At 49.1% G+C, this 20,221-nt stretch overlaps 1 protein-coding gene across 9 annotated transcripts in view; it reads right to left on the bottom strand.

Moving 5' to 3' along the window:
• Positions 1-6,106: 6,106 nt before the first annotated feature.
• Positions 6,107-20,221, bottom strand: part of DNMT1 (DNA methyltransferase 1) — a 39,901-nt gene continuing 25,786 nt past the window's right edge. For 8 of the 9 annotated variants that reach the window (XM_006104062.3, XM_014446440.2, XM_006104063.3 and 5 more), the window contains 17 exons: positions 19,085-19,200; positions 18,692-18,896; positions 18,484-18,617; positions 16,646-16,819; positions 16,238-16,459; positions 14,550-14,742; positions 13,440-13,524; positions 13,151-13,279; positions 12,718-13,000; positions 12,295-12,436; positions 10,868-11,034; positions 10,358-10,535; positions 9,092-9,287; positions 8,604-8,767; positions 8,285-8,401; positions 7,154-7,244; positions 6,107-6,492 (listed from right to left, as the gene is read on the bottom strand). In XM_006104062.3, coding sequence (XP_006104124.2) covers positions 6,428-6,492; positions 7,154-7,244; positions 8,285-8,401; positions 8,604-8,767; positions 9,092-9,287; positions 10,358-10,535; positions 10,868-11,034; positions 12,295-12,436; positions 12,718-13,000; positions 13,151-13,279; positions 13,440-13,524; positions 14,550-14,742; positions 16,238-16,459; positions 16,646-16,819; positions 18,484-18,617; positions 18,692-18,896; positions 19,085-19,200 — 2,661 coding nt within the window. In that variant the 3' untranslated portion in view covers positions 6,107-6,427. The remainder of the gene's footprint in view (positions 6,493-7,153; positions 7,245-8,284; positions 8,402-8,603; positions 8,768-9,091; positions 9,288-10,357; positions 10,536-10,867; positions 11,035-12,294; positions 12,437-12,717; positions 13,001-13,150; positions 13,280-13,439; positions 13,525-14,549; positions 14,743-16,237; positions 16,460-16,645; positions 16,820-18,483; positions 18,618-18,691; positions 18,897-19,084; positions 19,201-20,221) is intronic. The other variant, XM_023745360.1, reaches the window with a different exon arrangement.

Raw genomic sequence — 20,221 nt, 5'->3', positions numbered from 1 at the left:
CCAGCTGGGCTTCGTACTGCGGGGACAAGTTTGCAGAGTCAGCGAGGCCTGGCTCCCGCCGCCTCAGCTCGCCCAGGCCCCAAACACCCTCCAGGGCTCCCCCAAGTCGCCTCCCGGCCCCTCTCCCCGGCCCTCAACTCACTCAAAGTCTCCGGCCGGCATTGCAGAACTCCTCCACGCAGCTCAGGCCTGGGCCAGAGACCGGAAGTGCGGGGGAATAAGACTTCCGGTGCGTGGCCTACACCAGCCCGCCGCAGCGCCCACAGCGCCCCCTGCAGTCAGGGATGCCCGCTGTGCGAGCGGCTGGGCGCTGGTACCCAAGCAGGTAGAAGCAGACGCTTATCTCAGGGCTTAACCCATTACCTTTAAAAAAAATTTTTAAATCCCAGACAAGAAAAGGACTAAAGGAAAATACACAAGAAAAAAAGTAAAAAAGAAAAAGAACCAAAGGGATTTATCACCACCAAACCAGTATTACAAGAAATGTTAAAGGGACTTCTTCAGGAACACGAAGGAAAAAATACAAAAATATGAATAATAGAATGGCAATAACAACATACCTATAGAAAACTACTTTAAGGGCAAAAGAATTAAGTGATCCAATCAAAAGACATAGGGTAGCTGAGTGGGTAAGAAAACAAGACCCTTACATATGCCGCCTACGAGAGACCTGCTTCAGATTGCAAGACACAGAGACTGAAAGTAAAGGATGGAAAAAGATATTTCATGCAAATGGAAACAAAAGAAGAGCTGGGGTAGCAAGACTTATACCACAAAATAGGTTTTCTTTTTGTAATCTCAATCGAGGGTGGTGAATTTTCCACTGATTTTTTTTTTGAGAGAGAGAGTGGGAGGGAGGGAGAGAAGGAGGAGGAGGAGGAGGAGGAGAGAGAGAGAGAGAGAGAGAGAGAGAGAGAGAGAGAAGAGGGAGAGAAATTGGTTGCCTCCCTCACTCACCCCAACCAGGAATTGAACCCATGACCCTTCAGTGTGGGCAAATGCTCTAACCACTTGGCAACACTGGCCAGGGCCAGACTAGGCTTTAAAACAAAGGCTATAACAAGAGAAAAAAGGGACCCAACAAGTTCACTTCTGAGTATTTATCCGAAGAAACCCAAAACACTAATTCAAAAAGACATGCTTGGGTGGGAAGAGATCAACCAAAGAACTTGTATTCATAAGCCATGGACATAGACAATAGGGCGGTGAAGGCCTGGGTGGGGGCTGGGGGCAGGCTAGAAGAGGTCAATGGGGAAAAAAGGGGGCATATGTAATACTTTCATCAATAAAGATTTTTAAAAAAGACATGCACCCCCATATCCACTGCAGCATTATTTACAATGGCCAGATACCAAAGCAACCTAAATGTCCATCAATAGAAGAACAGATAGAGAAGAGGTGGTACATATATACAATAGAATATTACTCCACCATAAAAAAGAATTAAATCTAGCTATTTGCAACACCATAAATGAACCTAGAGGGTATTATGCTAAGTGAAATAAGTCAGACAAAGACAAATACCACATGATTTCACTTATGTGTGGAACCTGGAAAACAAAACAAATGAACAAACAAAACAGAAACAAACTCATAGATACAGAGAACAGACTATTGGTTATCAGATGGGAGGGGATTGTGGGGATGTGTGAAAAGGGCCAAGGGATTAAGTTGTGCAAATTGCCAGTTATAAAAACAGTCACAGAGATGTAAAGAACAGGGAATATAGTCAATAATATTGTAATGACTGCCTGGGGTCAGATGGGTACTACATTTATCAGGGGGATCACGTTGTGAGTTACATAAACATCTAATCCCTATGTTATACACATGAAACTAATGTAATGTTGTGTGTCAACTGCAATTTAAAAATAAAAAAATTATTTTAAATTTTTAGCTGTCAATTATACCTCAATAAAAATAATAAAATAAATAATACTACCAATAAAGCTCATTCATTTAGCACAGACTGCGCTTAATGAATCACTTCCATTTTGCAGCTGAAGAAAACTAAAGCTAGTCTTCCTTGTTTGGAGAGAACTTCTCTGGTTCAGAGGAGCCAGATGTCAAGTGGCCCCCTCAACCACTCTCCCTTCTTTCCTTTGCAACATTCTTGGCTCTCTGATGTCATCTTTTCCATTTATTTGTTTATTGTTCAGCTTTCCCTTTAGGGCATACATTCTTTTTAAAAAAAAATATGTTTTTATTTATTTGAGAGAGGAAGGGAGAGGGAGTGGGAGATAGAAACATCAATGATGAGAGAGAATCATTGGTTGGCCGCCTCCTGCATGCCCCACACTGGGGATCAAGCCCATAACCCAGGCATGTGCCCTAAACAGGAATTGAACCCTGGCTTCCTGGTTCATAGGTTGACGCTCAACCACTGAGCCATGCTGGCCGGGCAGGACATACATTCTCAATTTGGCCCACGGGGGCCAAAATTAATTCTTGGGGGGCAAAAAACCCCTCAAATACTACAATGGCTTGTGGCCTTCTAAAGCCAACCCACCCCCAAAAAAACTTTTAAAAAGCCAACCCATCCAAATAAGTATTTAATTTCCATAATTAGAGAGAAATTGAATGTAATTGGATTGAAATTGATTTAAATTTCGAGATAATTCCATTTTTCCCTTTAGAAGGGCAATAATGAAAAAAAGTTTGAGAAACACTGTTCTAGAACGTCTGCTGCAGAAAGCAAACATTTGCCTGCTTTGTTCACCTCTGGGTCCCCAGCACCCACAGGGTACTTGCTCAATTAATGGGCATTTGGGGCGGGGTGGGAACCATACTATAAAGGATTTTTAAACCACACTAAAGAATGTAGGCTCTTTACCCTATAGGCTGTGGGTGTGAGTGAAGTCACTGACATATTTTGAGTGGTAACCCAGTGTGAACAGATGTTCTTGTGAGAAAGATTGTTCTGGAAGCTTGAAGAGTATAGAGTGGAAAGGATAAATTAGCAAGAGACCTGAAGGAGACTGGGGAAATTAGTGAAAGAAAGAGGGTGGTCTGGAAATAAGGATGAAAATATAAAGTTTGTACAAAGAACCAATGCACATGTGTGCACTTGTTCAAACTTACTCCAAGAAATGCAAAATCCAAACAACATAACAATGGGCAAAACTTTTAAAATGTGATGTTACCCAATAGTAGCAAAGATGTAGAGAAGCATTCACACACATTGTCAGTGCATGAAATTAGGCAAACTTTTTGGATTGAAATTTGACATCTACTAAAACTTGAACTGCACAGATGTCTTTTCCTTGGAGCCAGGTAGTAATTCAACCTGTGATGAAAACTTGTAAATGTTTGCAAAGATGTGAGAATACGATATCCACGCAGTATTGTTCATGATAACAAAACCCAGGAACGCCCAGGTCTCCATTCATAGGGGCTGCTTAAACAGATGAAAATATACTCTGCCATAATCAATGAGATGAAGTAAATCCATTTGTGCTCATGTTAAAAAAAGCCAAGGTAAGAGGAGGAAGCAAGATGTAAAATGGCATATATTATGGGAACCAACTTGTGTACATTTTTAATAGCACATAGATATGTAGATGTATGCATATCAGAAAAGAAATATCAAATTGTTCCTGAGGGATGCTTTGAGAGGAAGGCATCAGGGGAGAAAAGCTTCTTTTTTAGCCTTTTCTGTTACATTTAAATTTTTTACCATGTGTATGTATTATTTTGATTTAAATATGAATAGATACATAAATATGAAATCATTTACTTTATATACATTAGATATTAATATGTAGTGTGTACTTATGTAATACATGTGAGATGTAACATATGCATGTATTTTTTATTTTTTTATTAATTTTAGAGGAGAGAGAGGAAGGGGAGGGATAGAGAGATAGAAACATCAAAAGAACCTGTAACCTGGGCATGTGCCCTGACCTGGAATTGAATTGGTGACCTCTTGGTTCCTAGGTTGATGCTCAACCATGGAGCAGGAGGCAGCTGATCAATGATTCTCTCTCTTCATTGATGTTTCTATATCTCTCTCCCTTTCTCTTCCTCTCTGAAATCAATAAAAATATATATTTTGCCTGAATCAGTTTGGCTCAGTGGATAGAGCATCCGCCTGCAGGCTGAAGGGTCCCAGGTTTGATTCTGGTCAGGGGCAGGTGCCTTGGTTGCAGGCACATCCCCAGTGGGGAGTGTGCTGGAGGCAGCTGATCAATGTTTCTAACTCTCTATCCCTCTCCCCTCCTCTCTGTAAAAAAAATCAATAAATATATTAAAGAAATAAATAAAAAATATATTTTTAAAAAGACTGGAAAACAAAGACTATGCAACCATCATGAATAAAAAATTGGCTAGATGTTGCTTCCATACAAGTACCAACCCTGGAGAGAAACTGCGCTGCCCAGATAAGATTAGCCACTAAACACGGGTGCTTCTGGGTGTTTCCATTTGGCCTCATCTTTACTTCCTCTTTTTGTCTTTTTCTGTATGAAATACTTTTGTTGTTGTTGTTGTTAATCCTGACCCGAGGATATTTTTTCCATTGCTTTTTATTTTTATTTTTATTTTTTATTAAGGTATTACGTATGTGCCCTTATCCCCCCCTTGCCCTCCCCGCCCTGGGGGCAGGGAAGGCCTTTCTAAACAAGCAGAGAAATATAAATCTAATCCCTAAAAAATAGAGTCAATATGGCAAAGATATGACTCAAGATGAAAGCAACACAAGCGGAGGTAAAAAATCCAATGCCAGAACAGCTCCCAGAGGCAAAGTCCGCGTCACCTCAGAGGAGGAACGGGTCGTGGCCACTAGACACATGAAGTGTGGTCACTCCTTAAAAAACACTAAGGAGACGTTCTCTCCTCCCGACAAGGACTAAGGGGTCAAGGGCAGGGCAGGCCAACACCCAACTACTTACTAGAAGGAACTTAGTGAGTTTTGCACTTGCATGACATTTAGTCCTTTAGTCTAAAAGACCTGGGGCTCCTAGTGGGCGTTACAGGCGAAGGGCTCCGAGGACACCAGGTGTGAAAGTGCACGTGCAGGTCGAGCAGCAGGTGCCACTTACCCTCCTCCTGGGGGCCCTCGGGTCACGGGGCTGGTGATGGACGCTTCGTCTGCTTCTGCTTTGCTGGCGTCTTATAGCAAGTCCTTCCCCAAAGACAAATCAAGGAGAAGTTTTGTTCACCTTAGACTTTAGGACTGAGTTAGGCTGGAGGCCCAGAAAGCCCACCTCCAGGTTCTTCTTTTTTTAAAAAATATATTTTATTGAATTTTTACGGAAAGGAAGGGAGAGGGATAGTTAGAAACATCGATCCGCTGCCTCCTGCACACCCACTACTGGGGATGTGCCCGCGACCAAGGTACATGCCCTTGACTGGAATCGAACCTGGGACCCTGCAGTCCGCAGGCCGACGCTCTATCCACTGAGCCAAACAGGTCAGGGCCCACCTCCAGGTTCTTAAGCAAATAAGGGGCTTGTCTGGGGTGGCAGGCCAGGGCTCCAACTAACTTTTTTGTTAATCCTCACCTGAGGATATTTTTTCCATTGTTTTTTTACAGCGATTGGGAGGGAGGGGGAGAAACATTGAGGTGAGAGACACGCATTGGTTGGTTGACTCCCACACACATACCCCAACTGGGGCAGGGATCAAACCTGCAACCCAGGTACGTGCCCTTGACTGGGAATCAAACCCATGATCCTTCCGTGTGTGGGCTAACACTCTAACCACTGGGGGTGGCAGCCAGGGCTCCTCTCTCCTTGCTCCACCACCCACGCCAGGGGCTTCTGTTCCCATGGTCACAAGAAGGCAGCTGCACTGCCAGGGGCTGCCAGGGGTCACGGCCACTCCAAAGGCCTGCAAGGCCATGGGTTAGGCCAACCAAGACTATTCCTTTCAAAGGCCTCCCTGGGAGCTACACCAGCGAGTTCCACTTGCAGCTCACTGGCCAAAACTAAGTCCCACAAGCTGACCCCCGCCCCTCACACACATACACGGGACACATGAAGTGATCTAATGTCATACAAACGCCTCTGTGGGACCCCCTTCAGCACTAAGGAACCCCTTCTCATTCAGCCTCAGCTGAGACACAGCCAGAAGCTCCTTGTAAATAATGAGTCACCACCCCAGATGATTTATAGGAGCGATTTATTTGAAGAAATATTACAACATATAAAAACTACATAAAGTCTTAATTTCCACTCATACAGTGGTAAATTTGATATAATGCATAATAAAAAACTTTTAAAATTCAGAATGCACAAAGTACTGCACAATTCGGTCACTAAGTCATTAGTTGGTAAGCACACCTTACAGACAGCTTCATGTCAGCCAAGGCCACAAACACCGTGTACAACACATTTGAACTGACAGATTTCAACATGTTAAAAACACAACATCAGTGCACATTGGGGATCCCTGGTGCCAGAAACAAGGGCGCAGGAGGGTGAAACTAATCCTGGGCAGTTTTCTCCTCCTTGGCAGTTTCCTCCTCGATAGTTTTCTCCTCGATTTTAACTAACGAGAAAGAAAAGGAAAGTCACCACAGGGAACATATACATCAAACTACAACAGGGAGCATCACAAACACATTAAGTCAGGAGCTACCTTAATGCACAGGCGTCGGTGTTAGGGGCCGACTGTAAATGAACCCGTAGCAGCTCTGAATGAACATTCTGAATGGCTCAAAGGAGCTCCCTAAGGTCTCCAGACTGCCTGCATCAGAGGCTGAGGCCCACCCGCAGGACAGGGGAAAGTGCCCCAGACCCACCGCTCACTATGTGCCAGGTCTGTTCTGAGCACTTAACATGTGTGACTCATTCCATCTCATGGCAGCCCAGGGAGAAATGAGGCCACTAGGGAGCGTGTGCGACTCGCCCGAGCTCCAGAGCCTAGCAGTGATGGCGAACCTGTGACACGCGCGTCAGAGGTGACACGCGAACTCATTTTTTTGGTTGATTTTTCTTTGTTAAATGGCATTTAAATATATAAAATAAATATCAAAAATATAAATCTTTGTTTTACTATGGTTGCGAATATCAAAAAATTTCTATTATGTGACACGGCACCATGGTTAAGTTAGGGTTTTTCAAAATGCTGACACGCCGAGCTCAAAAGGCTCGCCATCACTGGCCTAGAGTTATACCCTGCCTGCCTCAGCCCACCCACCTCACCATACCTGAGGCACTCTCTTGAGCCTTGGCCAACATACAGCGCTTGATCTCCAAGCCAATGGCTTTGGCCAGGGGTGGCGGCACGGCGTTACCCACCTGCAGGAGGGAAGGAGGCCAATGCCGAGTTTGGCACAGCTAGGGTCAGCGCCAGCCTCCACTCAGCACCGTGATGAGGACACTGGGCCCCTGGCCTCATGCTCACAGGGTCCCCAAAGCCCTTCCACCACGATAACCCCTCGGCCCTGCCAATCAGCTCATCCTCCCACCCCCAACACCAACCTGTCTAGAACCACCCACAGAGAAGGGGGCCATTAAAGGGCAAAGATCCAGATGTGGAAGCCACCTTGCTTCACTTTAGCTGAGTAGCTGCTTTCAGAGAACAGGACTGGGGTTAAGGAGTGAAATGGGTTTCCCACTATAACCCCCAGGCACTCTTAGCTCGTTAAGCCATGTGTGTGCATTACTTGGACGGAAATACATTCAATTAAGAAGCCAACCTGACCTGGCCAGTGTTGCTTAGTGGTTGGAACATTGGACCGTGCACCGAAGGGTCACGGGTTCAATTCCCAGTCAGGGGAACGGAATGTACCTGGGTTGCAGGTTTGATTCCCTGGCCCGTCAGGGTACGTGCCGGAGGCAACCAATCAGTGTAATGTGTCTCTCTCACATTGGTGTGGATGTCTCCCCTCTCCCTTCCATTCTCTAAAAATCAATGGGAAAAAATATATCCTGGGGTAAGGATTTAAAAAAAAAAAAGCCAACCTAACAACACCCTAAGAATCAGTGAGGAACTGTTGGTCCATCTTAACCCTTAGCAACGGTGACTTTTCACCACCAGACATTTAGTCTGTGCTGTCTCTGAAGTTCACTGTAGTGAAACTTTCCTTTTGAGGTAAATCTGCCTCAGAGCAGCAACCAACATGCTTAGCCCTTGAGCACTGGGCCCAGAGACAGGGACCCTCTGTCTGGTCGTGCCCCTGCTGGGACTACTGAGGCCAAACAGCACCCCCGTGTGAGCTGTGCCCTCTGCTGAACCGCTCTCTACCCTGTGCGGGGGCGGGGGGGGGGGGGCACCCGGCAGGGGCAGGCAAGAGGGCCTCCTTCCTGTCTGCCCTGCTCAAGGCCACTCCACTGACCTGCCGGTGCTTGTCCAGGATATTGCCAAACAGCCTGTAGGTGTCCGGGAAGCCCTGGGAGCGAGCACACTCCCGCACGCTCACAACACGGTGCTGTTCAGGGTGAAGCACACGGCCCTGGGGGCGAGAGGCACGGTGGGGCCGGGGCACAAGGCCGGCCATTGTGGGCAGGGTGGGGAACTACGCCATGGAGAAGTCCAGCTTTCGGCCTCAGCCGGTGAGCCCGTCCCCTCGGCACCAAGGCAGGAGGTGAGGAGTGCTGACTCCTGACAGGCCACTCCCACCTCAGCCCCTGCCTGACCCGGGTCCTCCATCCTACCTGCTTGCCCATGGGCTCGGGGTTGGTGACAGTTGTGCTGAAGAAGCCATCCCACTCGAGCCGCCCGTAGAGGCCAGCCCAGTGGTTGTGCCTGTTCCCGGTGTGAGGCAGGCACCAGGGGATGAGGGTGTTGAATTGTCTGGCCGTGGAGTCGCAGGCTTTGCCTGTTGGAAGAGAGGGCTGCAATGAGGCTGAGGTTCCAGAACAAGAGGAGGCCCGGGAAGTGCCTACAGCATTCAGTCCACCCGGGGACAGAGCAGCAACAGTCCCTGTTCCTGGGCACAGCTTTCACAATGCGGATCCCAGGCTTGCCCTACCCAGGGCACTGGGTTAGTGAGCAGCAGCACCAGGATCTCCTCGGGGAGACCCCAGATGACAGTGCTCCTTCACCCGAGCTGGCTGACTGCTGTGGGCATCAGGACCTGAAGGGGCTGGGCTTCACGGTACACGGAGGGAAGCCACATCCGGGGCACACACAGGGGTCTCACCGCTCGCACAGGAGCAGACCCCTCGGAGGGCCCCAGTGCTGCTGCGGCCATTCTTCCGGTCGTGGTAGGTGTACCGCAGCTTCCTGGTCATGGTGCCATCTGAGAGCCGCACCTCAATGTTAGGCAGGTCACGCCAGTCTGAGCCCGGAGCCAGAGGGACATGCCGCATGCGGGCGGCCACCAACGCGCTCATGTCCTAAAAGTGTGGCAAGGCCCAGCTGTCACCCAGCTCAGGGAGCATCTGCAGTGGCCTGGGCACCACTGCTCTAGGCACTGGGAACACCACCACAACCAGGAACCCCCAAGGAGCTTACATCCCATTTGGGCAGACAGTTACCTGAATGAACAGCTTAGGGATTACACATGTGCCAGGAGACAGAGCAGGGATGCATGGGGGGAACAGGTCAGGGATAGCTTAGGGCAAGTGGGGGGAGGGGGCCTGAGCTGAGCCCTGCAGTATTAGGAGCCAGCAGCTGGGGGCACAAAAGGCCAGGTTTGGCGTATTTGGGACAACATGCAGAGAACAGGAATGGCGAGAGAGGTCAGTCAGAGGAGGGCAGTGACATTCCGGGCCTATTCCAGGAAGAGCAAGAGCTCTGATTGATGCTTTATATGATTACACTAGAGGCCCGGTGCACGAAATTCGTGCACAGGTAGGGTCCCTAGGCCTGGCCAGCAATTAGGACCCACCAGCCCCCCACCCCTCCTCCTTCTCTCACTCCCTCAGTACTACTTCCTGCCCCCCCCCCCCCCCCCGCTGGTCACCTGCCATGTTTTGCACCGCCCCCTGGTGGTCAGTGCACATCATAGTGAGCAATCTCCCGAGGGGACACTTTGCATATTAGCCTTTTATATATATTTGCTGCTGCAGGGGCATAGGGGATGGGGGCAAGAAGAAAAGCACAACGAAGTGAGGCTGGGGGCAAAATGGTGGTGATTTGGGCTTGGCCTGTGTGGCTCTGTGGTTGAGCACTGACCTATGAATATGATTTGATTCCAGGTCAGGGCACATGCCTAGGTTGTGGGCTCAGTCCCCAGTGTGGGGCGTGCAGGAGGCAGGCGATCAATAACTCTCATCATTGATATCTCTCTCTCTCTCTCCATTCCTCTCTAAAGATGACGGTGATTTGGGTTAGGAGCCAGGAGCAGAGAAGCTGGAGGGGCTGGGATCAGACCCTGCTTCCCACCCCAAAACTTGGCTGGGCTCCCCACAGGTCTGTCCCTGTGAGGCAGCTGGAAGGAGGGCCCTCTGTGGGGCAATGTTACCTTACAGATGTGGTCCCTGAGGATAGGCTGGTACTGCGAGCCCCGGAGCTGCCTCTGGAACCAGGACTGGGGCTCCCCGTTGTACGAGATCTCCAGCGCTGAAGCCCCATTCCGGATCTCAGGAAGGTCAGACATTGTGTCCCGCACGGTGATGGTTCGGAACGGACATGAGCTCAGCCTGCAACAGAGCGGGACACATACTGCCGCTGTCCATCGAATCACAGTTGCCATCTCCTGACTGCTGGCACTGCCCTCTCTAGCAAGGACAATCCAGCTCAGAGGTCAAAGGGCTGCCTGAGGTCACACAAACAGCTTCTTCTTAGACTGTCTGGGAAGGAGACAGGCTACACTGGGGTTCTGCTAATGACTACAGCCAGGCATCTAGCCACTGCTCTGCATGTGGTGCTTACTCGGCCAGAACCTGAGACTGGAAGTGGCAGAGTGCCGATGCCAAACTTTTCCGGGTAATGCCCACAAACACTGACACAGCAGGGTGAGCGGGGTTCCTACCTAGTTACGTTGCTGACAAACTTCTTGTCGTCCACCACGACGCTCAGCTGGCAGGCCCGGGGTGCGAACACGTGCAGCGGCTCTGGGAATAGGGGGAGCTTCTCCCCAGGGGCCGCAGCCAGGATAATGGCTCGCCTCCGTGTCTGGGCCACGCCGTACTGACCAGCCTGTGCACAGGAGAGCCACACACACAGGGTCAACTGGCATCTCCAACTGGCTGAACCAAGGTCTGGGGTCAGTGACGCCCTACTTCCTGGAGTGGCTGGCTGCTGCACATCTCACCCGGAAAACCCCCAATTAATCCAGCAAGTTTACTCCCGACAAGTGAGACCAGCCCTGCTCGGTAGTTGTTGGTTAGAGCGTCATCCCGATACACCAAGGTTGTGGGTTCGATCCCCATCAGGGCACATAAGAGAATCAACCAACGAATGCATAAATAAGTGGAACAACAGACCAATGTTTCTCTCTCCCTAAAATCAATTTTGGGGGGAAAAAAAAAGTGAGACTTAGATGAGAGAACCCGAGTCCATGTGGTGACCATTGGAGAAGATGGAAGTGAACCCGCTGGGGACCCGCCAGCTCCTTACAGAGCACCGGAAGGAGCCCCATGGTGTCAGCACTTGTGGAGAAGAGGCTGCAGAGCCCAGCCAGCCATGGATACAGGGACAGAGAACACGGCTGCCAAGCAGGCTTGACCGTGAGCCTGGAGCCCCCCGAGGCTGAACTAGGGAGAGCTGTGCGGCCCTGGCACTCCCTCACTCATGGCTCCCCAGCCAACCTTCTCGCCCTTCTCAATAGCCATCTCTGTTAGTTAAGCCAACAATGACTGAATGGATATAGTGGCTGCTTTCAGATAAGGCCTACTCCTTACGGGTCATCCCAAATCTTTACCCCTGCCCCTGGTAGCCACCGGGAGTGCGACCTTTTACTCTCTCTAGGTGTTTGTATGGACATGTGCTCACCCAAAGGAAACACTCGTTTTTACCCTGTAACAGCTTGGTCTATGTGTGGTTCTGCCAACCTGGCCTCACCCACCCTTCTGTGGAGATCGAGCTGCTGCCCGAGTATCAGACTCGTCCACCACGTGCCCTATTCGGGAAAAAGGGCTGGAAACAAAGCAGCCAAGAGCTCCCTTGCATGCAGTCCCTGCTCAGTTACACAGGAGGATGCAGCTCTACCAAGACCCGAAGGGGTGGGCCTGCTGGGACACTGGCTCTGAGCTTTCAGACCTGAATGCTGTGGGCTCACAGGGGTGGGTGCGGCCTCACAGCCATCGCCCTGTCCTTGCCAGCCAGCAGGCTGCCCTCCCAGGCCTGACCCTTTGAGGCTATTTTCAGTTGGAGACAGTTGGCTGCAGTCCAGGGACTGCTGACCCTCCTCCCACCCACCTTCACCCTCCCATCTCTGCCCGTTCCCTGGGAGCCCACCTGCAACACGCCGAAGGTGCACTGATAGCCCATGCGGACCAGGCAGCGGAGGGTGAGCTTTAGGACCATGGAGCGCTTGAAGGACACGAAGTTCCTGACGTTCTCCAGGAGGAAGTACCGCGGCCGGTAGTAGTCACAGTAGCTGTAGAAGGCAGGCGAGACCACCAGTCACCATGTGGATGGAGATAAAAAAGGAACCGCTCTACCAAAAGCCATTCCCAAAAGGTCAATGTTTGGCCGTCAAGAAACGGGACCCCCAACTCTTAAGGTCTCTGACCAGCGGAATGCTTCACCTCGGCACATGGCCTTCAGCCGCTGCAAAGGCGCCAGCAGTTACTGGTCAGCGGGCACATCAGCGTCCAGCCCCAGGGTTGGCTGTCTAGTTACCCGTGTGCAACACTGAACAGAATCTGCTCCGTTTACCTGAGGAAAGAGACCACCAGAGAGTTCTTGAACTTGGAGTAGGTACGAGAGTTGAAGCGGTTCATGCCACTGAAGCCTTGGCAGGGTGGCCCGCCGCACAGCATCTCCACGTCTCCCTTCTGAGGCAGCTTCTGGCCAAGGGAGTTGGTCACCTCTCCAGCCATGACCAGCTTCAGCAGGACATTGCAGTCCTCCGTGAACACTGTGGACCCGGGGTTGTTCAGCCGGAACGCCTGGGCCGCAGGGTCCCACATTTCAATGGCCCACAGTGTTTGTGAGATGCCTGGCAGATAAAGGGACAAAGATGGGCTCTGACCTCCCTGGAATGAGACTTCTGAGTCAGAAAGGTGACCAGAGCCAGAAAGCTCTTCCAGGCAGAATGTGCCCAGTCTGGTTGTACTAGCTGCACAGAGAAAGACCTCGTGGCCTTTACCTGCTTGGTGGAATCCTTCCGATAACCCCCCACAGCCAGAAAACACATCCAGGGTCCGCAGTTTTGGCAGCTGAATGTCCATCTTGGGTTCCTTTGGCTCACTTGTCTGAGATTTTGGCCTGCCTTTCCCTGGAGGAGATAGACCACAAATACCTTATTGTTTCAGAGACGGCCTCACTGAGCTGTTAATACAGAATGAGGTAACACCAGAGGCTGTTTTATACTGACCATAAATATCCCGAGTTATAAGAGATGGACTTGAAAAGAACCCTATGGAGTAACAACATACCTTTTCCCTTCCCTTTCCCTTTGTTTCCGGGGCTACGGGCATGGTTGGGAGGATCTTCAAAGCTTTTGTTCTTGGCATTATAGGCCTGGGAAGGGAAGAATCACAATAGTCTGGCAGAGAAACACATTGGTCACCTCGCTAACAAGTTAGTTTGATAAAGAGCTACTTAATTTCTCCCTGAATGTGGCCATAAACTATTAGCCACTAATAAGAGTACTTTGATTTTACTACATGAAGATAAATTGTATTAATACAAATATTCTGTGGTTGACTTTGAGATTCCTGCTTTTATAAGTGCCTGGACTACTCATTCTAAAAATAAGCAAGTGTTATACCAAGAGACTAGTCTAATGAGGCTATCTACACTGGAGCCTGGGAAAACAGACACGTGTCATTTTAAGTGTGCCAACACAGGAAGGCCAGGCTCAGACAATTTAAAAGTGATCAGCTTGGTTAACAAACTCCTGGCTCTTCTCTCAATAACAAGGGCCAGCTGCACGGCGTGTGGTCCTGGCCTGGACACAGACACAGCTGGAGGGACTGAGGGGCAGGGCTGTGTCTCCCGGGGAAAGGGCCCCTTTCCCTAACTCACATTAAGGCACTGGCCAGGCTGGAAGAGGCCTTCAAATAAATTTTAGTTGCTTAGGACACTCAGATACTATGCTTAGCATTGTACTTTTTGTATTTCCTTAAATTGATTTTTAGAGAGAAGGAGAGAAAGAGAAAAATCAATGAGAGTGAAACATTGATCGGCTGCTCCTGCACAACCCCCAACAGGGATTGAGTCTGAAACCAGGGCATGGGGCATGTGCCCTGATTGGGAATCGAACCAGAGATCTTTGGGTGCATGAACAACACCGAACCAACTGAACCACACCAGCCAGGGTTCATTGTACATTTTAAAAAGCCAAATGTAGAAGCATTTGAGATCTTTGCTTCCCAGCAATTGCTGTCAATTTAGCTCAAATAAAGGCTTATTTAAAAAAAAAAATCAATGAAAAACAAAAAGCCAAAAGTTAAGTTTCAGACTTGAATGTATAATTAAACTGCTTTCTCAGGGGCAGTGAATTTGACCCCAAACCCCTCCCTCCCGTAAGCCCAGAGCATTACCTCAAGGAAGTAGAAGCGGTCGGGGCCGCCGGTTGAGAAGTCCTGCAAGCACCCCGGCAGGTCCTCCCCGTACTCCACAGTGCAGCGGCCCTGCACGTCACTGAAGTCCACCACGGCCTCCTCGTCGCTCCAGTAAAGCAGGTTGATGTCTGTATGGTAACTTGCTGGAGTGGATTTGTGGGTGTTCTCCGGCCTGCGAGCAGAAGAGTCTTTGTTAAGCAATTCTTTCAATCAAAAACATTTTTTTATTGATTTCATAGAGAGGAAGGGAAAGGGAGAGAAACATTGTTGAGAGAGAAACATCGATCAGCTGCCTCCTGCACACTCCCTACTGGGGATCAAGCCCACAACCTGGGCAGGTGCGCTGACCGGGAATCAACTGGCGACCTCCCGTGAGCCACACTAGCCGGGCAGCAATTCTCTATTGCTGTGAACTGACAATGAGTTGAATGGTACCACATTCCTGGGGATGCTCCAAGAATCCATGGGTAAAGACCATGACCCCCAATCAGGTCAGCTTGATAACTATCCTTAGTTGGCACTAGATACTATATAAACAGTGGAATTCTTTGCAACAAACATGCCTTCCGTGGGCATTTCACAGGACTGGACAGCTTGGTGCTGTGGAGAAGCTAACCATTATGAAGAACTCAACATTAAACCTTAAGGGAGTTCGGTTGGTTGAGTCATTTGCTTGTTCTTCGTTTCTCCACTGCAACCCAAACAGAATGGCCCTGTGTCAAGACTAGCTGCACCCTGGCCAGCTCAGTTGGTTGGGTATCATCCTGTGCAACAAGTTTTCCGGTTTGGTTCCCAGTCAGGGCACATGCCTGGATTATGGGCTCAATCCCTGGTAGGGGGTGTGAGGTTCTGCTTTCACATCGATGTTTCTCCCTCTCTAAAAATAAATTAAAAAACAAACAAAAAAAAACAAGGATGCGGCTGCCTGCCTCCTATTAAGAAGCATGTCTAGAGCTTCTATCTGTATGGCTTAGTTTCAGGTTAACTCCTAATTACTACAAATTACTAGGGTCCCAGAAAAAGACTCAGTGCAGCTAAGACCTTGGAAAAGCATAGAGCTGGGAGGGACAGGAGAGAGGGTGGAACGGTCATAAACAGGACCCTAGGTTCTCTGGGGCTGCCTCAGGCTGAGCCCAGGACATTCTCTCTCTGCCTTTGTCACATTCTGAATTGAGGCTTAAGGATTTCTTTGAAGATAGAACTCAGCAGTTTTAAAATAAGGTCTAAAAGCAAGGGTATGAAATATAATTTGAGTCGCTGTCAGCACTCATCAGATCATCAGAAACACTTGGAGAAACAGCTACCTTTACATAACTTTTTTTTATATCACCCAAGGATATTTTTTCCATTGAGTTTTAGAGAGTGGAAGGGAGGGGGAGAGACAGAGAGAGAAACATTGATGCAAGAGACACATTGATTGGTTGCCTTTCACAAGCACCCCAATTGGGGCCAGGGATCTCGAGCCTGCAACCGAGGTATTTGCTGGTGCCCTCGACTGAAATTGAACCAGGGACCCTTTAGTCCGAGGGCCAGCACTCTATAACCGAGACAAACCGGCTAGAGCTCTACCTAACTCTTCAAACATCACTGTGTGCTATGTTATAACCCATTTCAGTCAGAACTTTCTGGAAATCTGCTGCCTCCTGGAAGTTGAGGACACCACCGACCTGTAGAACTTGTTCAGTCTGATCTTGATGTCTGTCTCATTGGGCTTGCCATTGTTCTTCTTGACACAGAAGATCTCTCTGATGCGGCCAATTCGGTATGGCTCAGGGGCGTCCAGGTTGCTGCCTTTGATGTAGTCCGAGTATTTCCGGTAGTGTTCTGGATACAGGTCTTCATTCACAGGCTCCTTCCGTGGGCGTTTCATAGGACTGGACAGCTTAATGCTGCAGAGTAGCAAACATTACACATAACTGAACATAAAACCTTAAAAAGTGGGTAGTTCAGCATGACTGACCAGTGACAATGGCTCAGACAACAGCTGGTACAAGGGGTGCAGGGTGGGGATATTCCAAAGCAACTCGGTAGTGGCCCAGGGAGCCTGGCCCGGAACTGGCAAAGGGGACACTCACTTGAACGTGAAGGCCTCAGGGAGAAGGTACACGCCGTCGCCTACTCGGTACTGGATGCCGTCCTTGGAGGCTGAGCTGTAGAAAACCCGGTCCTCCAGGTCCTCGAGCAGCTCCAGGGCCCTGGGAATTTCCTTCTGCTTCATCTCAACCAGATGGGCACAGCTGGCGCAGAATCTGAAGGAGCCGAGGACAAAAGGAAAAGGCCCTGAGACGGCAGGTAATGACTGCAGCAGAGCTGCTGGTGACCAAGAGAAAACACCTGCAGATGTCTGAAGGAACTGGTTCTCCTGTACTTTACGCTCATTCTGTGAAAGCACTTATTTGGGACCAAAGTCCAGGGATATATACAACACAAGAAAACATCAAGCCTGTCCCACTTTTGAGTATTTGCTCTAAAACCCTAAGACATTAACAAACAGAATTTGGAATATGATAAAAATAAACCAGAAGCGAGAATACAGAGTGGTTCAGTTAGGAACTCAAAATATCAGAGCAGGCTCACACTATCTATACTAATAGCAGAATAATATGCTAATTAGACTGGATGTCCTTCTGGACGAAGCCATGGCGGGTGGGCGGGGGCTGAGGCAGCCACCATGGCAGTGGGGCGGAGCCCTTTGCATGAATTTTGTGCATCGGGCCTCTAGTTAGCTCAATAAAAGCTGAAGAGGTATTTGGTGAAGTTCAATATTTCTGCTTAAAGGAGAGTTGGAGACTGCCTTTAAAATGGAGATCAGGCCGAAGCCGGTTTGGCTCAGTGGATGGAGCGTCGGCTTGCGGACTGAAAGGTCCCGGGTTCGATTCCAGTCAAGGGCATGTACCTTGGTTGCGGGCACATTCCCGGTGGGGGATGTGCAGGAGGCGGCTGATGGATGTTTCTCTCTCATCGATGTTTCTAACTCTCTATCTCTCTCCCTTCCTCTCTGTAAAAAATCAATAAAATATATATAAAAAAAACCTACTTAAAAAAAAATAAATAAAATGGCGATCAGGCCCAGGCCAGTTTTTCTCAGTGGTTAGAGCGTTGGACCTTAGACTGAAGGGCCATGATTGGATTCCCGGTCAAGGGCACGTACCTCAGTTGCAGGTTCCCCAGTCTCAGTGGGGGCGTGTGCCGGAGGTAACCAATTGATATGTCTCTCCAAGTCGATGTTTCTCTCTCTCCCCCTCCTCCCTCCCTTACACTCTCTAGAAATCAATGGAAAAAATATCCTTGGGTGAGGACTTAAAAGGCAGACTCCCTAAGAGCAGTCACCCACCAGTTAAAATAAAATGAAGTCAAAGATCTCACTTAGAAGATACCTAAGAAACAAAAGAAAACACATGAAATCTGTGGTATAGACACTGAAGAATACGCAAAAAGGCGGATAATGAAAAGATAAAGCCTACTCCTGGACAAGAGAGCTTCTTATGACGGTAACTCCATGCCCAGGCCAGCCATACACCTAAAGCCACTGCAACAAATCCCAGCTGGGCCCTGACCGGTGGCTCAGTTGGTTGGAGCATCATCCTGTACACCAAAACGGTTGCAGGTTCCCGGTCAGGGCACATACCTAAGTTGTGGGTTCCACCTCCCAGTAGAGCACCTATAGGAGGTAACCAATCAATGTTTCTCTCCCTCCCTTCTTCTCTAAAAATAAAAAAAAAAATTGACTTTAAAAAAGTCCTCAGGTGAGGATTAAAAAAAAAAGTTTTCAAAGCCAGGCTGGTCTTGGGTTAACGAGGAAAACAATCAGATAGTGTCCAGGAAGCAAACCCAGCAGATGGAAGCACGTGAACAGCTACAGGGATTCACACAGAAGCATGGTGTCCTCCCCGAGAAGGTGACCAGCACTCACTTGTACTTGTTGTCCTCAGTTGGTTCAGTTTTTGGAGGGGACTCAAATCTTGCGTAGTCTTGATCATACCACAGCTGGTAGAAATAGGTCTTCCCGTTGTCCTCCTCCATCAGGGTCTCGGGATCCATGCCTCCCTTTGGGACAAGGATGCTGTGTCAGGCATGACCCCACAGCGAGGGAGGGCACATGAGGGACGCCAGGCACTCACCTCCATGGCCCAGTTTTCCGATGGAGCTTTATAGACGACGGTCACCTTGCTGTGAATGTATGACAGCTGCATGTCCTCACACTCGTCTACCAGGAACAGCTCCAGGGGGTCCGATGTGGCCCCCAGGACCGTGTCTGTGCCGGCACAGAACCAGTGGGCATGAAACATCGGCCCTTGGCTGCTGTCCTCCCACAACGCCGTGACCCTGGTGTCAGAAGAGCAGAAGGGAAGAAAGTTCTAACTTCACCGGCAGATCTGCTTCGAGTTCACTTGGGAACTTTTTTAGTTTCAGTCTCGAGCAAAGACCTGCTGTTGCTATTCTTGCAAATAGGCATCTCCTACATGTTCAAGAGAAAGTGTGTGCTGAGGCCAAGCAAAGGGAAATATACAAACCTTGCTAAGTACAGTGGTTTTGAAGAGTCATCTGGAATAACAGAGACACAGTCCCCCACTTTCAGAGTTTCTGAGTCAATGCACACCTTCTTATAGTAAGTCTTCTTGCCATCAGTCTGAAAACAAAGAGCATATTTCAGGTGGAGATGGGTTTGAAGGTCCAAGCTAGGCTTGGTGTTCTTGTTAATATAAAGGCATAACCCATAATGATTTCGTTAAAAAGGCATGGCTACTGCCCTGGCTCCTAGAGAACACCCCCCTCCCTAGGCTGGAAGCAAGCCTACTGTTTGTCTACTATCAGCTCCGCCCTGGCCAGTCAGCAGCAAATCAGAGCCCAACATTCCAGTTAACAGCGCCAGTCCCAACTATTCACTGTGGTCTTAAAGGCACATCCCATCCCTGGTTCCTCTCCCCCTCATTCCTCTTCTCCCACAAGGAGAACTGATCCCCCCTCAGGGCCTCTGCCCTGGTTCTTCCCCACATCTTCACGGGAAGGTTCCTCTCCCACCTTCTGGGTCTCAGCTCAGCTGTCACATCCTTAGGAAAGCCTCACGGCCCCAGGCCCCTTCCACCTCTCTACCAGCCCAGGGGACACAGTCTGTCCTCCTGCCCTGGAGCACCAACACCACAGGGCAGGGGCGGAGTCACATCCAGGCCTGAAGCAGCACCCGGCCGAGGGAGGCCTCACGCTTGCTGAATGAACCGACTGTATCTTTTGCTTATGAACATCGAGAAAGCAGTGCTTAGGACAGTAATGGCGAACCTATGACACGCGTGTCAGGTGACAGGCGAACTCATTTTTTTGGTTGATTTTTCTTTGTTAAATAAATATCAAAAATATAAAATAAATATCAAAAATATAAGTCTTTGTTTTACTATGGTTGCAAATATCAAAAAATTTCTATATGTGACACGGCACCAGAGTTAAGTTAGGGTTTTTCAAAATGCTGACACGCCGAGCTCAAAAGGTTCACCATCACTGGCTTACGACGTTTGCTTTCTAACTTTGGTAAAGGAACCGAGCCTTAGATGGGGAGATGACCACAGAATGACCAGTAAGGGATCTGCTAGTGCCCAAAAGACACCCACTCCCAGGCAAGAGATGGTGACAACTCTTCAAAACGAACTTTGAAGGGG

The sequence above is a fragment of the Myotis lucifugus genome, unplaced genomic scaffold (genome assembly GCF_000147115.1).
Source record: "Myotis lucifugus unplaced genomic scaffold, Myoluc2.0 scaffold_539, whole genome shotgun sequence".
Classification (NCBI taxonomy): Eukaryota; Metazoa; Chordata; class Mammalia; order Chiroptera; family Vespertilionidae; genus Myotis; species Myotis lucifugus.
The sequence above is the reverse complement of the archived record's forward strand: the minus strand, read 5'-3'. Positions and strand labels throughout refer to the sequence as shown.